The sequence below is a fragment of the Nicotiana sylvestris genome, chromosome 2, assembly GCF_000393655.2.
Source record: "Nicotiana sylvestris chromosome 2, ASM39365v2, whole genome shotgun sequence".
Classification (NCBI taxonomy): domain Eukaryota; kingdom Viridiplantae; phylum Streptophyta; class Magnoliopsida; order Solanales; family Solanaceae; genus Nicotiana; species Nicotiana sylvestris.
This window is the reverse complement of record NC_091058.1, coordinates 199,654,102-199,680,994: the sequence shown is the minus strand read 5'-3', so window position 1 is coordinate 199,680,994 and position 26,893 is coordinate 199,654,102. Positions and strand designations below refer to the sequence as shown.

The following is a 26,893-nucleotide window of genomic DNA, read 5'->3' as shown; positions in this document are numbered from 1 at the left end:
TTTAATTAAAATTTGCTGCCTTTGGACTCAAGGCTCCTCCTTAGTATCCTAGCCCCCTTTCAGGTCAAGCAACTTTTTACTTTAAAAATTAATTTAGACTTCTTAATTTTTTGGGTTCATAGCTAGGTTAAAGTTATGTTAGGAATTAGTCAACGAACTAGCTACTTCCAATTCAGTTTTGGAATCTCTGTGTTGGGAAGTTTTCGTATTTTTGTAATAGCAACGTGATGCTTCAGTTTGAAAAGGTTTTCTGGCCATACTACCCTTATATTGCATTGAATTCCTTGGTGCCAAACGGTGCAAATTTCTTCTTTATGTGATTGTGTCATAAAAAAAAAAAATTTGGGTGTCGTCATTGTGTCATTAGGTGTGTGGCTTTAGAGTTCAAGAATAGTTTCTATAAGTTGTCTGTTGCTTCTTTTCTTGTTATGTTGTGTTTGTGGCGAGAAAGCCTTTGATGCCATTATTAACGGGTTTTCAGTGCGTTGTTGACTTAATAGAGAGGCCAACCATTACTCTCTGATTCTCATGATTTTATGATACTCATGATTTTGTGATAAGGAAAAAGTTCGAGCACAAGCACCCTTGGGTAACAGTCCCTTTTCCTCTCTGCACCTGGTGTAGTTGTTCTTTCTTCTGTATTTTGGCTTCCTTAGTCCGTTCTTATCTTTATATATTCCTTGATCCTAATTCAAGTGATGTTCTATGCTTCATGCTGTGAACTTTTTGATAATAAAGCTGTTAAGTAGTTAACCATAAAGGAAATGTTATATAGTTGGGCAGGTTTCCGTAGAAGAAGAAAGCAAAAGGCGTGGAAGTTCGCCCCGTTAGCTCTCATGTGGATAGTTTGGGGAGAGAAATAGGAGAGCTTTTGAGGGGATTGAGTCTACTTTTTCACATCTTAAGAATAGTATTTTTTTTCTTTGATCGCTTTTTGGTGCACTCATATAGCCCCTACTTGTATAGAAGATTGGGTGTCTTTTGTAGAGAATCATGTTCTGATGTAAATTCTCTACTTTTTGGTATACTTTCTGTATACGGGACTTCTCCCCCTTTTGATTAATACAATTTACCTTATCAAAAAAAAAAAGTAGTTAGTCATGTATAGTGTCCCACAACGGGAAGTAGATACCTATTATTATGTAATCGCTATATATAAATAGGGCGTTGTACAACACTTTAGATAATCAATAATATTTTCCCCCGTGCTTTCTCACAAAAGCCTTGATAGATCTTTGTAGAACCTTTTGGTTTCGGATTTTCATCCGTTTAACAAGAGAAGTTGTCATTCTCATCCATTCTAAGTTTTATTGGTATAGCAAGAGAAGTTCCCATTCTTATTTTTCTTCCTGGTTATGGGGGGGGGGGGGGAGCTGGTGGGTCTAGGAGGCTATGGATTGTGGTTCCAACACTATCATGTGGTTGCTGAGCTGTCTATACTTGAAGTAGAGGCAGCATGTGGCTAAAGTCCTGCTGGGAGGTGGTGGGTCCTGGTTTTCCCTAAAGTATGTCGATAGATTGGGTGGTGTACACACAACCTGTAAGTTAGGAATTGGAGATTCTGACGTTGACGCACATCATAGAGGCAGAGGTTGAAGAGTTGGTTAGAGTATTGCGTTTTGACTTTTGTACAAATGAAATTGTTTGTTTGATGCTCCTTTATCATTTACACTAAACCTGTTTGTTTGTTCTAGCATCTAAAATCTGTTGAGGATGATGGTCCCGTGTGACCTATACGTCTAAAATCTGCTATTCAACCTGTCATTAATCATAAGTTTGATAAAACCTGTTTATAGTATGTGATGATTCAAACATTTCCTTGGTGATGATAACTGGATATGTAAGCTTATAATTTTTGTCAACAGTTGGTTTGAAATTGGCGTGATGGAGGAATCATGTGAAGGAAAAGGGGTATTGGTTGTGCTTGTGTTAGAATCTATATTTTAGTACGGGGAATTGGATTGTAGTTATTGTAGAGGTATCCATGTAATAAACGCTAGATCCATGTAATAAACGCTAGATCTGGATTATAATATTGTTTGTTTTCTTTCTTAGCTGGATGTTTGCTGGTCTACAGTGGTGATGAGGGAGACGGGGTTTGCACCATTGTTGACTATTAAAAATTGTAATTTTTTTTTGGTGTAATAAGTGTAACTAAGGCAGAGCATGAATCTATTAAATAGTAATTCGAGTGCACGCTTGCGTGACTCGACACCTAGTATCTGACTGTAACTATAGTCCTGATGGCCTTATAAAAAAAGGAAACTATATTTCCTGATGGCTGATGAACTTCCTAAATCCTAGGTTTGGGTAAGAAGATGAAACTTGCAGAAGTCACTCACACATGACGTTTCAAATTCTGCCCTAAAGTTTCTCTTTTGTGATTTAGATAGATTGTAGTCTTTTTATTGAATGGATTCTTCATTTGTTTCCCCCAAAAGTGGGAAGTTTCTAATTCTTGTGTTTCCCCAAATATTTGAAAGTTCTTACTGCTTCAAAGTTCTGTAGCCATGTCGTTTTTATTCAGTCTCTTATTTCTGCAGGATGTAGAAATGTTGAGCGGTTTGAATTGGGAAGTGACTGTTATTGATGACTGCCAAAACTTAGGAATATCTGCTGGTGTGGAGCAAATTAAAATGCTTTCTACGGGTCTAAGGGTGCTTCTCTTTAATGGTCCTATGAAGGTATCTTCCGCATCTTGCCTTTTTCCTTAATAGAACTGCTTTCATTTAATACATCGTCCTTACTAGACCCTCTAATTTTAACAGATCACCTCATCTGAGTACATTAATCTACTCTCTTTGCTCCAATGTAAATTTGGTTTGGACAAGACTGGTGGCTTGGCATCTGATATCAGTGACCATCTTGGAAAACTGAAAGGACTCTCAAAGGTCACTGCACCTTGCAGCAAGCCTGAATCTTCCAAGTTTGTGGAGTATTGGGTTCCTGTTCAGATGTCTGACTTGCAGCTTGAGCAATATTGTGCTACATTACTCACAAATTCTAATGCTCTTCGCACTTTCTATAAAAGTGATCCTGTTGGGGCTCTCCGCGATACTCTTCTCTCTGTGCGAAAGGTTAGGTGTGTCATTTCATTTGACATTACTACATTTTTGGATGATGGTTGTGTTGTTATCATTTTCTTTGTTCTGTTTTCCTTTGGAGGTGGGCAAAGGTGATTGGTTCTAGCGGCAGTGAATGTTGAGAAAAAGGGAGTTTCTAAATAGAAACATTAATCTTGAGGATTGTTAAATAACTAGCTTAGTGGCACCCAAGAGTATGGCCTAGTGGTTTAGTAGCTAAGGAAGTGGGAGGAGAACCATGTGGTCTCATGCTCAAATACTAGCTGAGGCAAAAAAAAAATCTAGGTAATTTCTTCCCATTTGTCCCAGCCTTCGTGCGTAGAGTCACTTGGTACCTGTGCTGGTTATCTCTAGTCGAGGTGCACCGGAGCCGGCTCTGAGACCACTTTAAAGAAATTAGAAAACAAAAAAAGTTTGCTGAATGGCACAATGGAAGTGAAAAGCACTTTTTTCAAATTAGGATTTACGTAGAACTGTTGGTGTTCCATTTCCATAGACAATATTAACTTTCATTGTTCATCCTCCTGGTCAAAAGTCAATGAAAGCCACTCCTATAGTGATAGTTATCTGAATTATATGTTCTTGCTTTTGTTTGTAGTGTTGTGATCATCCATATATTCTGGATCCATTCCTGCAACCCTTCAATAAGGGGCTTTCTCCTGCTGAAATTCTTGAAGTCGGAATAAAAGCAAGTGGAAAACTACATCTCCTTGACAAGATGCTCTCAGAAATGAGGCTCCGACAGCACAGAGTGGTTATCCTTTTTCAGGTATGTATTTCCTGTATCATGGTATGTATTTCCTGTATCTTGTCTGAGGACTGCCTGATTATTCTTAGAATCATATTTGAGTTCCTTTATAGAATGGATCAAGTAAGATAGACAAATTTTCTTAATTTTTCTTTCATTAAAAGGAATAGCAGGTCCAATTAACTCACATCTCAAAAATTTATGAAATAGTGAACTTTCAACTAAATAAAGCAATATACTCCCTCCATCCCATTTTATAGGAAGGTGTTTGATGGGATAGAGAGTTAAGAAATTAATCAAGACTTTTGAAACATAAGCTAAATATATGCATTTCCGTATCAAAAAATAAACCTTGTTGCTAGCATTGTCAAAAGCAAATTAGAGCATTTTAAGATCAAATCCATAAAAAGCAACTTGTTGCTAATCATTCTTGAAAGAGAAAAGGGTCAAATTTGTTCCTGCACTATCTGAAATTGCTCAATTTTGGCCCCCCCCCCCCCGGGTAAGACTTTTGGTCTAATCTTATCCCATAAAACGTCTGCCCTAACTGAATTCCAACTTTAAACCAACTTCAAAAGTTGAGGGGTGAATTTGAGCCTTTTTTTTCTCGAAGAATTTTGACACATGGAGTCCACCAATTTCACCATGGAGCTTCGTCAATGGTAAGAGCAAATATGAGAATTTTTAACAGCAAGCGTATGAATGAACCAAATATGAATTTGGGTTTGGGGTTCGAGCCCAACCAATACATATTCTTTCTTTATGAAGAAAGCAAGCATATGAATTGGACTAAAAGTTTAGTGGATAGAAAAATTGAATAATTTTGGATAGTAAAGGGCATCAGGACCTTTCCCCTTCTTGAAATAACAAATCCAGTTTTCGTTTCATCAATCGCATGAAAAGCTAATTTTTTTTTTGTATTATCCAATTATGATCAATCTAATGACAAGTAACAGCTAAAAAAATTCTAAATTATTTTTGGCATATCCAATATTGGAAGTTTATGAAACTCTATATTTAAGATGATGAAGTAATTCATGTAAAATACTTTGATATTTCTAATCTATACTATATTAAAGTACGAAGACCCTTAGCGAAATGTCGTTCGCCTTTTTTACCCTTCTAAAATAGATTTCACATGGGACAAATATGTAATTAATAAGTTATTTTCCTAACATTTAGGACTTTAAAATCAACTAAAATTTGGTTATTAAAATCTTTCCTTATTGAATTAGGTAGAAAGGTCCTAATATTAAGGACTTTAAAGTCACAAATTATTTCTCTATTTGAATTATGTAATATAAATATAATATTGTACATGTTAATTTTTGAATTTTAAAATCAACTCATAGGCAAATTATTAAAATTTCTAAAAGATCGAGAAAATTCAACACCAAATTAACTTGAGTCCATACCATTAGTATCATATTTTGATAAATAAATAGTTAATTAAGACGTCTAAGCCAAAAATAAATATTTTTTAATATTTTAAGTATATTTTATATATGCATATTATATGGTGAGAAAGATAACATAAATGTGTTTCACTTGATTTGTTATTCAATTGGTTAAATCACCTTTTTAACATTTAATAACTAATAGTTGATTTTAAAGTTCTAAATACTATAAAAATAATAAAATATAAATTTATTCACTGGTAAAATCTATTTTTAAAGGTGAAGATGGATCAACATGTTAACTGTAATACATCCAAGTTAATTTTTTTAATATTTAAGATTTTAAAATTAACTAAAAATGTACTTATTAAATGCTTATTTATTTGAAGTAGGTAGGAAGTCTTTAAAACCAATTAAGATTTCAATTATCATATCTAAATCATTATATTATTTGAACAGCGTTACATAACAGCTTCAGAAACATATAGGGCCAACATTTTCATACACAAATCTTTAAAGAAGCGTGATTAAATTATTTTTATATTTTATTTCAAGTATTAGGTCGCAAAAATAACAACAATTTTCATGAAATATTTTCACATAAGGCCTCATAAAACACAATAAGTTATCTTAACTTCTGAGGGAAATGACTTCTTCATATATTGAACTTGCTAAATAAGAACAACGTTCATCATTTTCAGGAATTTCTTTAATATTTGTTATATATTTTTAAGTAACTCAAATACATTATCTAATAACATTTAGATAATGTTATCAGATAACTTAAATACGTATTTCTTAATTTAAAAACTTGTGTGCTCATTAATATGGTTATACTGTAAGACTAGTATTTAATAAAAATATCTTCTAAGAGTTGTTCTAGGGATTAGAGAAAACAAAGGATTATGTGCAACAATAATATATTCTGCAAGTTGAGGACTTTTACCTGTGGTAAAAGGTTTATGTACTTATATATTTTGCTAATTAATTATTGTCCATCTTTTTGTTATAATTGAAGGTTTTACCAGTTTAATTTTTACTCCCTCCGTCCCAATTTGTGTGGAGGTGTTTGACTGCGCACGGAGTTTAAGAAATAAAGGAAGACTTTTGGAACTTGGGGTCTAAAACAAACCATAAAATTTGTGTGGCTAGAAATCATCTCATGAAGGGTAAAAAGGAAAATATAAAGTAGAATTGTTACTAAATATAGAAAGTTGTCATTCTTTTTGGAACTGGCTTAAAAGAAAAGAGCGTCACATAAATCGTGACGAAGAGAGTAGTATACCTTGAATAGTACCTAACATGGGTGAAGCCACCTTTAGCAAAGGGTGGTCAACTAACCACTCTTCGCTGAAAAATTACGAAAAATTACACTGTGTATATAACTAAATTATTAATTTTAGATATATAAACCTTTATTGAACACCCTTTGGAATTGTTTTTCTACTTCTTTCAAGTTTGAACACCCTTGGAAACATTTCTGGCTTCGCCACTGGTACCTAAACTAGTTACCTTCCTAAGGATTATAGTTTTACCCGACGACGATCTATTTTCCCCTCACCCCCTCCCTATCTTATGTGTAGTTCTGCATATTGTACATACTAGCCTATCTTGATTGGGAATTCGATCGAGATATGGTCATACCTTTAACCTTAGAGGTTCTCTCTTATAACTTTGTTGTTTTTACTTGTAGCACCACTTCCACAAGTACCAAAATCTTAGTTCTGTGTCATCATAATCTAGTGTATGATCTAAATCTATATTTCTTGTAATTTCAATTCTTCATATTTCTCCTCTTTAACTTTAACATTTTCCTTTTCTACCAATATTAGATTGAGAAGAAGATGTGAAGCAAATAACACAATTAGAATTAAAACATTACAAAGAGATGGAAATTCAGAAATTGATATAATTGAATGAAGTTTGAATTGACTCGTTTCAAGTTGCTCCCTCAAACTTTAATCCCAAATTACCGATGAATGATCATAGTATAATATATATATATATATATTGAAAGCTAAGAGCCTTGAGAAGTTTTGAGATTGAGAGAGATAATAGAATGATGGAGGTGGTGTGATTTAGGAATTTAAAAGGTGGGGGTATTTATTAAAAAAATTTGGGGAGCCTATTTGCAATTCTTGAAACATAAAAAACAAATGGAGGTGAGGGGGGAAATGGTTTGATGGCCGTGTGGGAGAAGGGAGAGGGGGCGGGGGGGGGGGTGAGTGGGGTTAACAGTCAAATTGACTAGGATGTGAGTGGGATCAGTGGGAGGTGCAAAGTGGAGGGGGCATAATGGTCAAGTCGACAATTGGGTGGGGATATTGGGATCAGTGTAGTCAAAGCCAAAAGTGCAAAGATCACCCGCGCCTATTGAAGCTTTAGGCGCAAAGCGCAATATAAGCGTGGGTTTTGTCGAATAAATGTGTCGATGAAGAAAAAATAAATTAGAAATGCAATGCACAAAAATGTAACTATAAACATAAAAACAATTATTTGAAATTGGACACAAGAATGAAAACACTTTAAGTGAGCTATATGTATGTTGTATTACCTTAAAAATAGAAGGTAGCGGTGGAAGCTCCCACACCTTAGCACCAAAACGCCTACCTAAAGCGCCAAAGCAGACAACTTGGGCTTCACCGAGCTTTAGGGTTTAAGTGAGTGTCAAGCAAGCCTTTCATCACTCTGTAGGATTTTTATGTAACTGGGCTGGTCCGGTATGAGTTTGGTTCTCATTTCACATAACTGGTCCTGGGTCCAATTCACGATTCAAATTGGAATAGTTTATGCCTCTTACTTTAGGGGTTGATCTGGTTAAAAAATGGGTTGGGTTGGGCTGGGCCGGGCCGGTTAAATGATCCAATTTTAGAGATTAGAGGCGCTGGATTATGGGTCGACCTAGACCCTTGAAAGGCTTATAAAAGGTTTTGAGATACATGATCCTTTCCTAGGGTTTGATTGTGGCTGTGGCTGCGGCTGCATTTGTGGTTGTCCCTGTATGTGTTCTTTTGTTAGGATGATACGAAGAGAATCCGTTATGTCTTGGGCCACCAACTCTGCGTTTTCATTGGGTTTTTAACTTTTTGTTTCTTCTACAATTTGGAAAGAGACCCAGATTCTTTTAGAATGTAGTGGACTTGTCTGACCCTGACGTTTCTCTAATAAAGGCCTATATCGGTTATTGGGTCTCTCCTCTTTTCCATTTGCTTATGGCTCCATCATTAGATATCTAAGTTCAATAATGTTTCAATGTAGCTGGTGAAGTTTAATCATATTTTGAGAACATTCAATTAATTAAAAACCAGGTTTATTGAATATTAAATCACAATTACTTTATAACGATCTGTGAAATACAAATCTGATAACAATCACACATTTTTAACTAAGAAATGAGATGTTTTTTGAATATTCTAAGTAACTAATCATCATATATAATATTTATGCATTTTCAAATCCCAGTAACTACACTCGTAGCTTATCCGTAGCCCTGAACCTAATATTTAAGTCGCTGCAAATCTGACACTTTGGATCAGCACCTGTGTCGATGCCATGTAGGTCAAGCAAACATCTTAAATATGACCACTGTGAAGGGGCTGTTCTCTTTATTTTAGGCTTTTCTTTTTGTATACGGTTTACATCCCCCTTGAATGCTATTATCCGAGGCACCATTTAACTTATCAAAAAAACAAACTAAAAGAACTATCACCCAACTACCTTGAGAAGTCGTAGGGTGCTGCCTCGGGTTGTTTCTAGATAAAAATGGCAGCCCGATGCACTAAGCTCCCGCTATGCCGGACCACAAGGGTCTATTGTATGCAGTTTCCCTACATTTCTGCAAGAGGCTGTTTCCACCGCTCGAACTCGTGACCTCCTGGTCACATGGTAGCAGCTTTACCAGTTACGTCAAGGCTCCCCTTTAAGGGTTGTTTCTGGATGCAAAGCTATTATTAATAGCCTATTAATATTTGGTAGTTACATTATGTTACCTTCTCACAAAAAAAAAAAAAAAAACTATTTGGTAGTTACATCACCTATGGAAAAAATTACATAGTCTGCCCTCCTTTTGTGAAGTTTCATGAATCATCATGTTGGTTGTCCTAAATATTTGTCTGATAGATTCTGCGCCTTCTTTTACACTTTAAAAATAAATTTCACATTGTTCAACATTGTAAATTAAATTATTTTCCTAATATTTAGGACTTGGTTCCTTATTTGAATTTTGTATAAAGTCCTAATATTTAGGAGTTCAAAATAACTTAAGATTTTACCTTACATAAATTCTTTCCTTATTTGAATCATTTAATATAACTATAATACATTTCATATTTAGTTTCTTATTATTTAAGATTTTGATATCAACTAAAATTTTATTAATTGATTCCTTACTTGCTTCAATAAACTCACCTAATCAAAATTGTACTCAACATTTGCACGTCCCATGGTGGCAAGAAAATCTAGCTGAGCATCATAGAAACTATTGGGCTAATTTATGTTGTAATTTAAAATTATTTAAATTTGAATTACCTTATATGAATTAACAAATTTTAACGAGTTACTATAATGATAAGAACCAACAATAAGTCTTTGAATTAATTATTTGCCAAAAAAATACAATTCAATTATTTTTTCAAATGCATCTTCTAAGTAAAATTATTTTTTAAGTTGACAAAACTCTTACAGCTTGTTTGGATGGTTGTTACCTATTGTATTGTATCGAATTGTTACTTTAAATACGATGTTTGTTTTGGTTGTTACTTAAATTTTATTGTATCGTATCGTTAAATCCGTCATTACGTAAAGACGAAATGTGCCACTTTATGTAACGACCGATTTGGTGTGGTTGCGTCGTTATCTTATCTTTTTCTCCCATCTCACCCTTCATTATTATTTGATAATTTATCATTTACCCTACCTTTTATATATAATAAATTTATTCTGTCTCATAATTTTTCTTTATAATATTGCAAGTTTATTCTTTTTATTGCTGGTGTGTGATATCATGAAACAACGGAAAACGGTACAATCTATCCAAACATTATATTCATCAAACGATACAGTACAATACAATACATTATAAAACAATGTGTAACAACTATCCAAGCAAGCTGTTAGATACGTTTGAAGTAATAGGAAGAAATTTGTAGACCAAATTGTATTCTAATTAAATTATCATTAATTGTTATTATTATTATCATTATATTCTTGCATTCACTCCAACAAATGACAACTCGATGTTTTTTTTGTTTATAGAGCTAGCTAAATGCAATTAACATTCATTATATTTAAATTATATTTAGGAACTTACATTTTCTAATTTAATTTTTATTTTATAACTCAAACACATTATTTTTAAAAGTTTATATAATTATTTACACATTGATATGGGGACACGCGCAAAGCGCGCACGCTAAGACTAGTATATATATATATATACAATTCATTCTTTCTATAGATAACGCAAGAGAGAACTTATGACCTCGCGGATGGAGAGAGATTCGAACCCCTAGTATTTCTATAAATACTTCGGTTCTCAAGACCGACTCCTTCAACCGCTCAGACATCCATCCTCTTTGTGCTTTGCCCGCCCTATCCATCTATGTGCGGGCAGGTAGGGGCTTATCAATGTGATTCGCTACGCTTGCCTGCGGCTATCTGCTGATACTATTGCCTGCCGGTTAGCGAAACTTCTCCGGTAGTACAAATCGCTACGCGTCTCCTCTTTCTATATGATAGTGTGTGTGTGCGCGCGTGTATATGCTTACATGCGCACATACACAGATAAACATACACGATAAGTGGACCTGCATCCTGATTGATGTTCTGTGGAAGTGTTTTGTCACTTTTGCCTTTAATTTCTTCGCCTGATTGTTAAAATCTTCGTTCCTGCCTTTAATTAATGCAGTCTATTGCTGGCTCCGGGGCATCAATTGGTGATATTCTGGATGATTTTCTGCGTCAAAGATTTGGTGAAAACTCTTATGAAAGAGTTGAGACGTGTGTTATTCATTCCAAGAAACAAGCTTCTCTTAACAGGTTTAACGACAAGAAAAGTGGGCGCTTTGTTCTTTTATTAGAGAATCGTGTTTGCCATCAAACCATTAAACTATTGTCAGTTGATAGTGTTATTATATATGATAGTGACACAAATCCCACGAATGATTTGAGACAACTACAGAAGCTGTCAATAGATTCGCAGTCTAAGCACACATATGTTTTCCGGCTGTATTCAAGTTTTACTGTAGAAGAAAAAGCCCTATTCCTTGCTAAACAGGACCTGAATCTTGATAGTAACTTGCATATCATAAATCGGAGCCCCAATAACACCCTTATGTGGGGAGCCTCAAATTTGTTCAGTAGATTGGATGAGTACCACTCTGGAGGCAGTCCGACCTTAATTTCAAATAACTCATCAGGACAGTTGCGTTTAGATGATGTTATTAGCGAGTTCTCTGCAATAATTTGTAAAAGCTCTGACTACAAGGACACATGCCATTCCATTATTTCAAAAGTTCAAATGAGCATGGGAACTTACAGTGTTGATATCCCGCTGTTTGGTGAGAAAAAAATGGAGTTGAAAGTTGGAGAAGAACCTCATGTTTTTTGGAGAAAGCTGTTGGAGGGAAGAAATCCACTGTGGAGAAATTTAAGCATTGCAACCCCAAGGAACAGAAAGAGAGTTCAATACTTTGATGAATCCCCAGATCCACCTAATGGAAATGATGATATAGGAAAGAAGCGCAGGAAGGCGGTAATGAACCATAGTGTGGATGCAAACCCCACTCACCGCACGCTTGAAAGAGGTGAAATTGTAGCTCCCAAAGGAGCTATCACTTCATTAACCTATTTTCAATATATTTCCTGTTAGTGTTTGTTTGTTATTCCATAAGTTTAAATATGTCAAGAAATATCAGCTGCTAATTCTTGGTTCGGTCCAGGTGTTCATGAAAAGGATGGTATTGGTGCGAAGCATGTTTCTAGGTCTCCGTCTCATGTCTTGCATGAGGTAAACCTTGTTGGGCGGCCTGAAGAAGGACGCATACAGCAGAAAAGCCTTCATATCCATCTGAAAGCTGAGTTTGCAAAACTGTTTGAAGTGCTAAAACTTCCGGTATTCATTTCCTGCCTGCCCTTTCTTAGAAGTTATAATTTTTTGAGTTATATGTTGTCTTTGGAGCATATATAGGCTCTTTGATGAACAATGAAAAAAATAGAAATCTTTGCTTGTCCAGATTAATCATAATGAGTGGGTTCTGGAAGGTCATATTCTGAATCTGTGAAACATTTGTTATGTATAAAAGATAAAGCTCTTCATTTTGGGAAATCATACCTTTCGTATTCATGGCAAAAGAGTTGTAAGCATTTGTTGATAGCTTCTAGTGAATAAGTATGATATTTATTTTTTGATAAGGTGAATAAGTGTTATATTAACCTGTCAAAGGTTTAATCGTTTTTTCTATGAGTCCTGGTCTTGTGATTGCCTCTGGATTAGCAATTTTTCTTTGATTAAACTCTCTCTTCAAGTAGATATATAATACTGCAGTTTTTGGCACAATGGTAAGCACCATTACATTCTTTCTGCATTTGCGGTACTCGTACATCCAAACCTGTTTAAATCTTGGAAACCTAGTATGGTCGTTAAGACCGCCATCGCGCTGTGCTCAGGGAGGGTTAACTGCCCTAGTTAATTTGCCAAAATGCAGAGAGTGATACATTTATTATGTCAAATGGTATAGGACATGTGTAGCATGAGAAAGGGTGTTCTTCATTTGCTTGTGCCATCTGTCGTAAAGGTGTATGTCGTAGTTGTTAAATGGGTTTTTGTATCTTTGTTTTAGTAGCTTTAAGTTAAGTAACAAAGAATCAGGAATACATGAGTGATATGCATCTTGCATTTTTCATCTTGGGAACTCACATGACAGGACAGTGTGCTGCTGTAGCTCTTTTTTCTAACACTTGCAGCATCTGCATTTTTGAGACCACTTCAAAATTAGCCAGTAAACTAGTTCATCTTCCCATAAAATGGGTAAAATTGTTTCTACAAAACTAATCAAGGGCACAAATTTTGCTATTTGGAACTTCTTTCATTGCTGTCTTTGTGATAAAGGGCAGCAACTTTATGTTTGTGTTTTATTCCTCAAATTTTTGGATTTTACAGAACTCCAATAGTTTAGCTACTTTGAGGTTTTATTTTCTTATATTTCTTTTATTATCCGAAGAGTTCTGCTGCTAATTCTATAAAGGCTGTCATTGATTTCTTATGGCTCTATTGAAGGCCTTCCACCTGGTTCTTTGCTTGGTGTATGCTTTTGATTTCTAATTGTTTCCTTAAATGGTTTTTTTTCGTAAATAATGTGCCGTCTTGTTTGTTTATCACCATCTCATCCTGTAATTCAATCCTCATGACAGTGGTTTATTGTTAGTATCTACAAATCTTAATAATAATACGAACCAGGTTCTGTGCCACTACCAAATTCCGTACTGCTAATTGGTTATATCAACCACGCTTCAAGCTAGAACAACTTGGTACTCTATGTAAATGAATAAAAAGGATATTTTGCGGAATGATTGCCATAGTTGTGGCTTTTCCTGCTTGCAAACACTCCCTAGTATAATATACCAAAGGAATAGGTAAGCCAAGGTTTTTCCTTCTAGTCTTTTGCTTGCTGGCCAGATGACCAAAATTTAAATGCAGGACGATGCCAAACATACTGTAGAAAAGTTTCTGGAATATGTCATGGAGAATCATCATGTTAGTAGGGAATGTGCAACAATTTTACAGGCTTTCCAGTTATCTCTGGTTAGTATCTTCTTGCCTCACTGCCCATATCATCTGCTTGCATCCTTTTAATTATGTTATTTTGTCAGTGGAATTTATCCTTCTCTTCATGGACAATCTTAAAAGTTCAGGTGAAATATAATCACGTCATAATAACTAGGAATCCTAAAAAATGAGGTACTTTTTTGTTTCATGCGGCTCAAAGTTCCTATATAAGGAGCCTGTTATTAATCGTACCGTCAGTAAGAAGTTTTGTGTCTTATTTCTTCTAGTTAAACTCGGTATCGGAGTTTCTACAATCTTGGTAGAAATCTAAGTAGCTTCTTTGGAGGCCGCTCGACCAAAGTTATTCTTTACTTTTTTAGTTTACTATCTTTGTTTATTTTCAATGATTCTTTCAGGGAGACTACATCTCTTGTTGTGTCTGTCTTTGGTGTTCTTTGTTCCACTCACTTCTGGTTCATCTTGTCAGGATGAATACAACAGTGAAAATCTCGTCTCCAAACTCCGCACTTGCGGCTCTTGTTTCTACTGCCTCACTTTGACGTATCAGTCCAGTTTAGGTTTCAAACTGGCATTCCATATTTGTCTAGTTATCACTCTACATCAACTAACCTGTCGAGTTGTCAGATCCCATTAAGCTGGCAGTATGCATGTTCTCGAATTCAATCATGTCTTATAGATTGATGGTAGTGCTACAGCCAATTTAGTTTGATGTCAAGCTCAAGTCTTATTAGATTATCATTAAATTAGCATTCAACTTTATCATATATATTTAGTGTGCTTCTTGCTTCAAGAAAAACATGTCGATGTGATTCTTTTTATTTGACGTTTACTGTGAATTATCAGTGTTGGGTTGCAGCTTCAATGTTAAAGCAAAAAATTGACAAAGAGGAGACATTCTTGCTGGCGAAGCAGCACTTACAGTTCGGATGCACCGAGGAAGAGGTAAACGGTGTTTATCTGAAGATCCATTCCTTGAAAAAGATGTTCTTGCAGCAGTTGGATCAAAATGATAATGCTTCAAGTTCTTCTAAGTCTTCTTTATTAGCTGCGCGATCTGTTCCAGAAGAGCCATCGAAGGGAAGCATGTCACAAGCTGTAGAATCTTCCCAGCTGAATGTGGAAAATGAAATGGTTGAAGGATTTAAAGTTAAAAACTTATCCATGGAATGCATTGTCACACCTAAAGAAGAACTTGTGGATATTGAAAGGGAAAAATTCATTAAGGAGGTCCAGTATAGATGTGACAGGCGAATGTCAAAGCTGGTACAGAAGCAAAAGGAGGAAATCAAAGAGTTCCAGAAAATATGGGAGAAGAAGAAGGAAGAGCTTGAGCTGGATTACAGAGTGAATTTTTCTGTTATTCGGTCTATCTTTGGTCAGAATGCTGCAATAAAGGATAAACAAAAAATATTAGAAACTGAATTTTCAAGCAAAATACAAAAGCTCAAATGCCTCAAGGACCAACAGCTTAAAGAGCTTGAGGTAGAACACACTGCTATGAGGTACAAGGAAATGCAAAAGGCGGCTTCTTGGTTGGCGGAAGCAAATTCCTTTAGGGGTGTTGGATCTAATCCTATAGATGACATAGGGTGCTCTCAGGAAAATGTAAATGTCTCTCATAATCGTCCCAAGACTGTTCACCCTGTATCTGGACAACATGTTGAGGAACTGAATGGTAATATTGTGGATAGAACGCAGTGTGACAGGGTAGCATCTGAACTACCTACGTCTACTTCTGATGAGTCAAATATTCTTCCTATTGAAACTACAGATGTTTTAGCAACACCAGCAACAGAAGAGCAAGTTGAGATTGCATCCATGGCTAGAGTGTTGGTTGCTAGATTGGAGCAGCCTAATGAAATAGGTGATTTAGGTGGTGGTTCAGAGGAAATTGGAGCATTTGGTGCTACATCTAATCAGCCTAATGAGGTAGGTGACCCGGATGTGCCTGCATCTACTTCCAATGAGTCAAATATTCTTCCTGTTGAAACTTCAAATGTTTTAACAACGGCAGCAATGGAGGAGCAAGTTGAGATTGCTTCCACGGCTGAAGCATTGGTTGCTAGATCCAAACAGCCTAATGAAGTAGTTTATTCAGGCGGTATTTCAGAGGAAATTGGAGCATTGGTTGCTACATCCAAGGAGCCTAATGAAGTAGGTGATTTAGGTGGTAGTTCAGAGAAAATTGGAGCTTTGGTTGCTGCATCCAAACATCCTAATGAAGTAGGTGATCCAGATGTACCTTCATCTACCTCTAATGAGTCAAATATTCGTCCTATTGGAAATACAAATGTTTTAGCAGCACCAGCAGCAGAGGAGCAAGTTGAGATTGCGTCCACGGCTGGAGCGTTGGTTGCTAGATACGAGAAGCCTAATGAAGTAGGTGGTGGTTCAGAGAAAATTGCTTCTGTATTTCCTCTTCTTTCCGAAGAACATACTGAAGTTCCACTAGGGAATCCAACTAGAGAGCATATGTTGGAAGTATCTGGAACAGGTGTTAATGTAGTTGTGGAGAATGATCATTCAGAAGTAAATAATGTTATTGAAGAATTGAATACAGAACATGGTAGTCTGGAAAATAATTCTCATTTACCAAATGATGAAGAAAACTCGAGAGATGCAGTTAGCTCCACTGATAGAAACCAAATTTCTCTTGAGGAAGTGGTAGTGGACTTGCGTTTGGCAGCAGCAGTTCCTACTTCTGATGGTGGTGGTTCTATACCTCAAAATCAAGTAAGTGCTCTTTGTCTTCCCAATTTATGAGGTGCTTGTGTTGTGTTGTTTCTGTAGAACATCTGGATTCAGAATCTGGACACATGTATATAAGCTCTCCCTAGGAAAGTTTTAACTTTCTAGTTTTATTCCAAGCCGTAAAACAAGTAATTGGATCATTTTTTCCTGGTGAATTGCAGTTCTACCATTCAAAAAATAATATGTGTGATTTGCCAACCCAATGCATTTTTTCCCGATACTTTGTAGAATTTTTTTGGCTGTTCTGTTATGGATGGCTTTGCACTTAAACTGGATCAGCTAAATCAGTACGTATGTTTCCAGTCTTCAGGATATAATGAAACACTCACTCATGAGATGCCACTCCAAGAAAATCAGAGTGGAACACAAGCTGATGTTGATGCTGGCCAATGTGGACCCAACAGTTCTGAAGCCGTGTTAATTAATAGCTCCGAGCGACAACAGCCAGCTTCTGATGGTTTTTCTCTTGCTGCTCACGAGCCACCAAGCGGCACTGCACGTCAAACCCATGATGATAAAAGGAATTTTATCCCAAACATTGGGTCTTCTCGTCATTTGGATGGAGAGATGATGGAAACTTTGCAGGCTGGTGGTAATTCGGGAGAGTGTCCATCTGTCGATGTTGAGATGTCGCCTCTGAGCTGTGATCGGCCTAATTTATCAGAAATCAGTAGAGTGGATCCTCGACCCATTTCAGAACAGGGTGCATCTTCTAAGAGATCTGAAGCTTCTGTTCAAGTGCCAGGTTCCGCTGAGCTTCCTAGTCAAGCAGTCCTGCAACATAACACTAATGTTGCCTTCGTCCAAGGACCTAGGAATATACCAGTTCATCCTGCCCATCAGATGGCCGCTGGGAATCCAATTCTTCCTTTCAATGCTGATCCTCTGCATAAAGAATGGGAAAGGATACATAAAGAAAGAGAACAAGCCACTAAAATTCTTGAGGACACGGTTAGTTCCAATTTCCTTCGTTGTGAGTATTTGCTCCTAGTCCTTCTCTATTTTCTTCAAGCTCTTTTCCTCTTTTTGAGCAGAAATTGCGTTTGAGATCTGATTGCGAGAAGGCGATAGAGGAATTGGTTGCACAAATCCGTAAAAAGTATGATCTTAATCTTCAGGAAACTGAGGCAGCATTTCTTCGGAAGAAGAATGAACTTGATACGAGTCTGAACAAAGTTCTCATGAATAAGCTTTTGGCAGACGCTTTCAGATGCAAGTGCATGAATCTCAAACCTTCGGGGCTTCCAGGCATCCGTCAAGGTATGTAATCATTGTTGGTTATGCATTTTTAGGAGAGTAGTTAACTTTTCCTGTCAGAATTTTGAACTGACACTTGTGTCCAGATATTATCTAGAATACGTTATTATCAGGGTGATAAAAGGTAGTGCTAGTTGGCAATTTTTACTAGGTTATACAAGTCAGGTTTGTGATTTCTCAAGTAAAAGTTTTCTTTGTGTACTGAAGCTTCGTATTTTTTTTTTTTTTTTTTGCAGTTGTGCCTTCTAGTTATATGCAGCATCTACATCAGGTGTCACAGCAGCCTAATTTGAGGTCTTCTCCTGTGACTGGTTCGTCTGCAGCTAACCAGCAAAATTTAGCCCCAGGTATTTTGAGAGCTTCTCATGCCACCAGTTTGTCCTCAGCTGGCCAAGCACAGGTTGGACAGGAGCCTTCTGTCCCCTCTTTGCCAGTTATTAATCGTTCAGTAAATTCTGGTGGGATTCCTCAGCCTGCATTTAGATCTACACCTGTTACCGGGTTGTCTTTAGCTGGCCAACAAGCACCCATTCAGCAGACCGCTGCTGTTAGTCGTTCACCAGCATTTACTGCTGGAATTCCTGGCAGGCCGCCTCTCATCAGTGCAATTACCCCTTCCACTGGCAATCTCAGGGTAGCTGGTGAGATCCGTGCTCCAGCCCCCCATCTGCAGCCTTTCAGAACTCCTACATCCATGTCTACGAGCAGCCCCTCAACGCTTGCACATGGTTTGCAAAATCAACCGCTATCCACTAACATGGCTGCATCATCACCCTCACTTCCCCAACTTGCTTCTCTACAAACAACATCCTCCCCTTCACAGTTAGCTACAGATCTTTCTACTGTGGTAGATCTCTCTGCTTCTCGGAGTATGAATTCGCAGCATGACATTGGCAGGTTGCCTGCTCCACGAAATCCGCCTATGTCTGCGCAGGAACTGCTTTTGAATATGGAGAATCGACCTCATGCAAACAGGCGGAACATTATGCCACCTCTACCAGATATGAGCTCTAACTTTGATTCATTGGACCTATCCGACTTTCAAACGCTGGATAGTGTACAGGGAGGTTCTACTTCTTCAGCCATAGCTACTAATGTAACTGATGTTGTTTGTGTGTCTGATGATGAGTGACTTGTTGACGATGAAGTTTATTTTGTTGTCTGTGGGTCAGCTTTATCATGTGTTTGTAAAAATGGATCTAAAGAATAATTATTTATAAAAAAGAAAAAAGAGAAAGGTAAAAGGAGGAAGCTTGACAAGATTACATGGGCTTGCACGCCCCCCCCCCCCCTTTTCCTCTGGGGTTCCATGAATGCAGCTGTAAATGGTCCATTCATCTTTCTGTATTATACTAGGGACGGTATCATCTGTTCATGTGTTTCTTTTGTTGTGTTTTTCTTAATCAATGTTTGGTTTGCTCATACTTAGAGGCATTTGGTCGATGTTTGGAAAAATAGTGAGTATTTGAATTTTAAGTTAAAAAGGAAGGTTTATAGAAGTAAATATTGCACTATACTAGTCAGTGTTTTAAAAGGCGTTTTCGGGGTGAGACCTGGGGCTAGGCGCACCAAAAATGTCCTGAGGTAATGGTGTGGGGCGGAAGTCTCAAGAGGCGTGTGCCGGGGCGTTCCCGGGTGTATGTACGTTCGGGCGTTTGAGGCGCGTTTTTGCAGTAAGGTGTAAGCTCAAGAGATTTTTTCGAATTAAAACAAAATTTATTGAATAATTCCTTCATATAATACCCAATTTCTCAAAGTCAGCTTGTAAGTGCTTTGACCGTGTTTCCGGGGCACAGTTGAATATAGATATCATGAACGCGAGGTGCAGGATACCAGACCGAGAAACCCGGGCAACCATTCCCCTATGTGCCAATCGCTAGCGCATCCAAGGCCCCGGCGCCCAGCTCAGCTGGAGAGGCCTTGATCTGAGAAGTGCTAATTCGATTCGGATAGACTTCATTCTTCTGAAATGTATTAAATTTAAAAGTCAAGACCTTTGTTATTGATTGAAATCCTAATTTATGGTCTTTCTCGATTCTTTATTTGTCTACCAGTCTGCTAATATCTTCCAAAAACAACGAATATTCAATTTTTTTTACAAATATAAAGGGAACTTCATTCTCTTTCATAGCAGCAATTTCAAAGTTCAAATATTTCAAAATTCTCTTTTACAAATATTCAATCTTTTTTGTTCCTCCATGTAAAGAACTTTATTTTTTCAATTCATGTTACTTGTGCTTGTAAGTAGCGCATAATAGATTGTTTTGATTAGTTTTTTGTGGGGATGGAGCACATCTATATATATTTTTTGCACATTTATAGTTTTCTATAATTTTTATACAATTTTACTTGTTTATAAATATTTACTGTAATTATATTATTTTATAGAATATTAAAAATTAAATATCTACGGGGCTTACACCTTGCCGAGGCATATGTAAAATGCCTCGCCTTACGCCCACGCCTTTTAAAACACTGATACTAGTATATGTATGGCTAATTCTGTAAGTTCCTCGATAGTATGGTGCGTTCTGATGCCTGTTATATTTTTGCCCATTACCCGTAAACAGAGCATGGTTTCCAGGCCAGTGATTGAAGATGTTAGTTTTCCTGCATATGTAATCTAAACACTAGTTAATGTGAAAAAATACGTTGCCACTTTACGGAGCTGATTTGGAACTGAAGAGGCGCATAATAGATTGATATGAGAATCATGATAGATCGTGAATTTCATGAGTTGTCATGTAACTGAATCATTTTACAACCACTGAAGAAGGATCCTCAAAAGTATGAGCAAAATGCACCTTGCTTCGCGACTAACTACAGCAGTGAGACTGAGGTAATGAAAGTTTAGTTGCTGAAAAAGAATAAATTCCCAGTTCCAGTTTAGATCTCAATATGAATAGATTAGTTCCCAGTGAACACTTTATCATATTCTAAGCAGCATCTTTAAATTACTTTTCTTCCTGCGAGAATTGCTTATTGCTTGGGAAGAATGAGGCTAAAGAACAGATGATATGGCCTAGGGATAAGTAGGTAAATAACACGATCCGGTAAATTGAAGTGGGGAAAAATGTACGAATTATTCCAAGTATTTCCACATTTTTTTTCCTATTCACTCATGATTTGGCCTGGTCGACCCAATCATGATATTGAAGGAGGGGACTTTTTCTCGAAAAAAAAATTCTTGCAATTACGAAAACCACAACATACGCACCCCTTTTCTATTTATTCTATCTAAGAAAAAAAATTCAGCATAAACCACGACTCCCATTTTTGCATTTCTTTATCTATCTTTTGCCAGGTTAAAGAGTCCCGCTCTCCATATTCTTGAGAAAGTTTTTCAGCTTGCTCAAAAGTCAGCAAGTGCATGTTGTTCAGATATATATTGGCCTTGTGAAAGGCGATACTCTTTTATTATCTCCTACGGACATTATAGATGGTGAAGCAATTATGAGATTGCTTCAGAGCTACGACCAAGTATACCAACGGTTCGCTCCCCTGCATGTGTATTTATGTGCTTAAGAGCACAATTTTTTTTTCCCTATTAATCTGGTAATTGCTTTTGTAAAGTTAGATTTCTTGTAGTGATATCAATTCAGGTAAAGCCAAAACTACAGAAATATCAACTTCTATGGAATTACCCAAATGAAACGATAGACAAACCTCAATGGGAAGGAGTAGGGACGGAGTGTAGCATTCTGGAAAATTTCGTAATATTTAAAGTCCATTAGAGGCTTAACAGACATTAAAATCCTTGTTATGCATGCCAAATTATAGAAACAAATAAAGTTATACTGTAGAAGCGTATAAAAGTGTTTGTACTGTGGTATGAAAGTGTATGAGTGGATATAAAATACTTAAGGAACGAAAATGGAAGTTGGAAAAGTGAAAGAAGTCTATGGTGAAGCGATGGATTTTTTGTAAAGGAAAAAGGGGCCTTTGGATAGAACTTCAAGAATCCTTCCACCCAACATTAACCCCATCAACTAAGGTAAGATTTACCCTTATTTTTAGTGTTAAATACAAGTTTTAGAACATCTACTAACATCAAATAATCATGGAATTTTTCTGGATTTTTAAAATCTACCAAGAACATTTGGAAGATTAATGAATATTTATGGTATGAATAAATGCTTAAAAGTCATTGGTTGGTGGCTGGAGGTCATAATGTGTCATCTTAGCTTGGCATTAATTGTGGTTGATTATTTGGTGGAAAAGATGACGGATAGTGGTGTTGGGACTTTAATGTTAGTTTATAAGGATCTAAATAGATGTAAAAACACCACTGTTGAAGTTTTTTAAGCGATTATTCATGATATCACCTAAATGGGTTAATTTAAGAAATTTAGAGAAATTAATGTAAGTATTGGCTACTTGTGGATTAAAAGGATATTGTTGAGATACATTGTTGATGCATGTGAGCTCGCATACGTAGATTGTGACTCATTGGCGTCGTTGGATCATTTAGGTTAAGATTTGGAACAGCAATTTGAGGTACAACGAGGCTTATTACTAGAGCTGTCAAAACGGGCTAGCCCAACCCAATCCAACCCAAGCCTCGTGGGCTTTTAAATTTTCTGGGCTAGGGCGGGCCGACCCTCCATCTATACGGGCCTTATAATGGACAGCCCAGCCTAGCCCAGGCCTAAGAGGGTCGGGGGCTAGGGCGGGCCGACCCTTTAATTTTTTTAGAATTTTTTTTTTTTTAAATCTTTATATATTTTTCCGTGGCATAATCTCTTAATCATATGAACGATTTTTGTTTATTTAGAGTGTACAAGAATCTTGGTATTTGACAAGGAATCTCGTAATTGAAATGCAAATTCTCTATATCTCTAGCTCTTCTTTTTTTAATGTTACATAAATATTTTTTTAGTACTTTCCTTTCACTTTCTTTAGGTTCAGGATTGCTTCAATAAGTTTATATGTTAAGGTTTTTTAATTTAGGTTTAACATTATTTTTTGATTTCATCATTATAGTCCAAAAAAATCTTAAAATTAATAAAATCTGCTAGCGTTGTTAATTTTCTTTGGCTATTAAAACTTGATCTTTTTCTACTGAAGGACAATTTAACAATTAATAATATGTTGCCAAACTGATCATTGGCCACTTACAGTAATATTTTCTTTTTGAAAAAATTATTAATGACCACTTAAAACTTTTCTAGTTCGTTGTTAATTAAGCAAAAGAAAAACTAATCTTGTCAACTGCATGCATATCAAAATATAAATTCTAGTTGATATGGAAAGGTAAATAAGCAATCTAAGGTTGGAAAATGGGGATTATATTTAAGATTTTTTTAATTTTTACTTTTCTAAATATTTAAATTTGAATTTAATTAATTTTTGGTCCACGGGCCGGCCCAGGCCCAGGCCCAGCCTCGGTCAAGCCTCAAGGGCCAGCGGACTAACTTGGCCTGGGCTTATAAGCCTTAGTTTTAAGGGAAATTTTCGTTCCTATACCATATAGGAAACTATATTACCAAATATGTTTATAGTTTGCATATTACCCTTCATGCTAATAGTATTTCTACATAATATAGACAATGCATTAAATAAAGAATCATTGTAGCTGTAGACTTCCTTATTTAGGCGTGCTAAAATTGGGGGATTAAATATTCTTCCAGATCTTCCACAACGCAAATCACACACATTAATCTTCTTCGTCAATTTTGTTTCAAATTTAGCGTCTCTGCTTTTTTGATACATTGTGTTTTAAACTTTTTTCTGATTTCACAAATCAAAAACGACTAAATCTTCTACAATTCTTCTACATCAAATACAATTATGTCCAAATTTCAGTAATACAAAGCAAAGGAAAAGAGAGCAGCAATTCCACAATTGACAGCCATTAAAAAGCTTTGAAGCTTTGAATTCAAATTTGGGTTTTCAAAAATCATTATTTGTTTGGATTGGATGTTGTTGCAAATAATTGGGAATATGGTTTGGAGTTTATATCTCAATTTTGAGGGGTTTTGGTGAAGATTAGACTTGGTTTTGGCTGAATTTCGGATTGAAACTCGAAGAAGAAGAATAAGAAGAAGAAGAAGAAGAAGAAGAAGAAGAAGACATGACATACATTATATTGCAGAAATTGTAGAAAAATTGTATTCCGTTGTTTATTTATTTTTCTTTTATTCATTTAGCTATTGTATGAAAGTTGAACAACATTGTATAAAAATTATATTTAAGTGGTATTATATTATAGTTGTATATAACTTAGTAGAAATAATGTACGAAAAGTGTAGATAATTTGTACATAAGTTGTATAATATATAATTAGTTGTATGAAAATTATTTTTACTATGTATAAATCAGATACAAAATATACAAAAGACATATTGTATAATTTTGTATAAAATTTGTATGTAAGTTTAATGTTATTGTAGTTGTATTTCACTGGGTGGAAATAATGTGTGAAAGTTGTAGCAAATTGCAAATAAGTTGTATTCTTCTATAACGGGAGATGTTGGCATATCAAGTAACTTTAGTGTTGCAGACGAACATGCATGAAAATAAAGATAAATTCTGTTATGAACAATTTGTAGATAATTTGTAGAAACATTGAAATTTTGTATTTTCATATTAATTTTTCAAATGATATGCAGTTTTATTGTAGAATAAATATAGAAAACAAGCCATTGTGAGTCTTATTTGACTCATTCCTCACATTCAACTTATTCTACAAATTCACGCCTCTTTAAATACAATATGACCATACTTTCTTAAATTTAAAGGTATAGCAATATATATAACTTAAAAAATATATTCTCCTCTGCACAAGTTAGCTCTAAAACAGACGAAGTGGAATAACAAGCTCCCATCAAAACTTTTAACACAAAAACACAAATCTCAAATTTTATGTTATTGTAGTTATATTTAACTAGGTGGAAATAATGTGTGAAAGTTGTAGAAAATTATAGATAAGTTGTATTCCTCTATAACGGGAGATGTTGGCATATCAAGTAACTTTAGTGTTACAGACAAACATGCATGAAAATAAAGATAAATTCTGTTATGAACAGTTTGTAAAAATTTTGTAGATAATTTGTAGAAACATTGAAATTCTATATTTTCATATTAATTTTTCAAATGATATGTAGTTTTGTTGTAGATTAAATATAGAAAACAAGTCATTATGAGTCTTATTTGACTCATTACTCACATTCAACCTATTCTACAAATTCACGCCTTTTTAAATACAATACAACCATACTTTCTTGAATTTAAAGGTATAGCAATATATATAACTTAAAAAACATCTTCTCCTTTGCACAAGTTATCTCCAAAACAGACGAAATGGAATAACAAGCTCCCATCAAAACTTTTAACACAAAAACATAAAAGCTCAAAAATAAATAAACAACAGTCTACAATTTTTCTACAATTGCTGCAATATAATATATGTCATGTCATCTTCTTTTTCTTCTTCTTCTTCTTCTTCTTCGAGTTTCAATCTGAAATTCAGCCAAAACCAAGTCTAATCTTCACCAAAACCCCTCAAAATTGAGATATAAACTCCAAACCATATTCCCAATTATTTATAACAACAACCATTCCAAACAAATAATGATTCTTGAAAATCCAAATTTGAATTCAAAGCTTCAAAGCTTTTTAATGGCTGTCAATGGTGGAATTACTGCTCTCTTTTCCTTTCCTCTTATATTACAGAAGGAACCCGAAATCATAACCATCAAATCGACCAAGCTTGTGCTCATCTTCCCCGGGCACAAAAACATTGGAACAAGATTGCAGAGGTGCCTATGGTGCCTTGGCTATGGAAGAAATAATGGGATTTTGATACATAAATCATGGGTGTGGGAGGAAAACGTGGGTGAAGGTGTGGGAATTGGAGAGAGAAACGTGGGGGGAGTGGTATTAGAAGGAATATACGGTACCATTAAATTAGGAGTATAATTAATACCTTTAAAACCCACTAATGGTATATAAATGGTAATTAGGTATACTAAATGTAATTATATCAAACCTTAAACATTGAGGGTAATATAGTTTTCTATATGGCATAGGAATGTAAAAATTCCTAGTTTTAAATGGGCTAAAAAATCTCAACCCAGCCCTACCTAAATAGCGAGCTGGGTTGGGCTGGCCTCACGGGCCAAGCCCATTTTGACGGCTCTACTTATTACCCTCAGATCTTTTCTCCGCATTTGTATCGAAAAACGATTTAGAAATAAATTTGAAATGTGCATCCTAACTTTGGGTACGAGCGGGTTATATTTGAACTTGTTTGTCACTCGAAAATTGTTTGAACTTGTTTCCTTAGGAATATTAAATAGTTATAGCTAAGCCTTAGTTCTCTGTGGGATTTGACCCTAGACTCATAAGCCAGGTTATATTTGTAGCGACCGCTTATCCTTTTTAGGATTAGAGTTGGGCGTGATCAGAAACCTACTTTTATTCAGCTAGATTCATCATTGCTTCGATAGGTTAAAAGTTCTAGTTTACTTATCTTGTCGGAATTTTATTAAATGTGGGTAACAAAATATATTTAACAAATTTTGTTTTTCGAATTAGCAAGTTCACACACAAAGTTTTGATATAGTATTAGATCACTAAAATAAAAATTATATTTCATAAGATATGTTAAAGAATATGCTCTTTAAATTCACACGAAATACATGTGCAACGTATAATCACTATCTGTATTAATATACATTTTTAAGAGGACGAGAATTCGATCCTAAACGTAAATCAATAAGGCACTTGAGAACTTTAGTGGGATAGAATTTATTCTTTTATTAAGCTAGCTAATGTGATCAACACATTTCTTCGTGCTCTTATTTCATATTGTTATCAAATAAACTAATTAGCTTGGCTTTAAATAATTTGGTTATTTATCATTGATATC

General features: G+C 35.6%; 1 protein-coding gene across 5 annotated transcripts in view; it reads left to right on the top strand.

Moving 5' to 3' along the window:
• The window catches only part of LOC104218037 (helicase protein MOM1-like), a 35,738-nt gene extending 16,295 nt beyond the window's left edge, over positions 1-19,443 (top strand). For all 5 annotated transcript variants that reach the window (XM_070168407.1, XM_070168408.1, XM_009768436.2 and 2 more), the window contains 10 exons: positions 2,544-2,684; positions 2,769-3,077; positions 3,682-3,852; positions 11,134-12,031; positions 12,167-12,339; positions 13,924-14,028; positions 14,857-16,746; positions 17,068-17,715; positions 17,799-18,024; positions 18,258-19,443. In XM_070168407.1, coding sequence (XP_070024508.1) covers positions 2,544-2,684; positions 2,769-3,077; positions 3,682-3,852; positions 11,134-12,031; positions 12,167-12,339; positions 13,924-14,028; positions 14,857-16,746; positions 17,068-17,715; positions 17,799-18,024; positions 18,258-19,153 — 5,457 coding nt within the window. In that variant the 3' untranslated portion in view covers positions 19,154-19,443. The remainder of the gene's footprint in view (positions 1-2,543; positions 2,685-2,768; positions 3,078-3,681; positions 3,853-11,133; positions 12,032-12,166; positions 12,340-13,923; positions 14,029-14,856; positions 16,747-17,067; positions 17,716-17,798; positions 18,025-18,257) is intronic.
• The last annotated feature ends 7,450 nt before the right edge of the window (positions 19,444-26,893 follow it).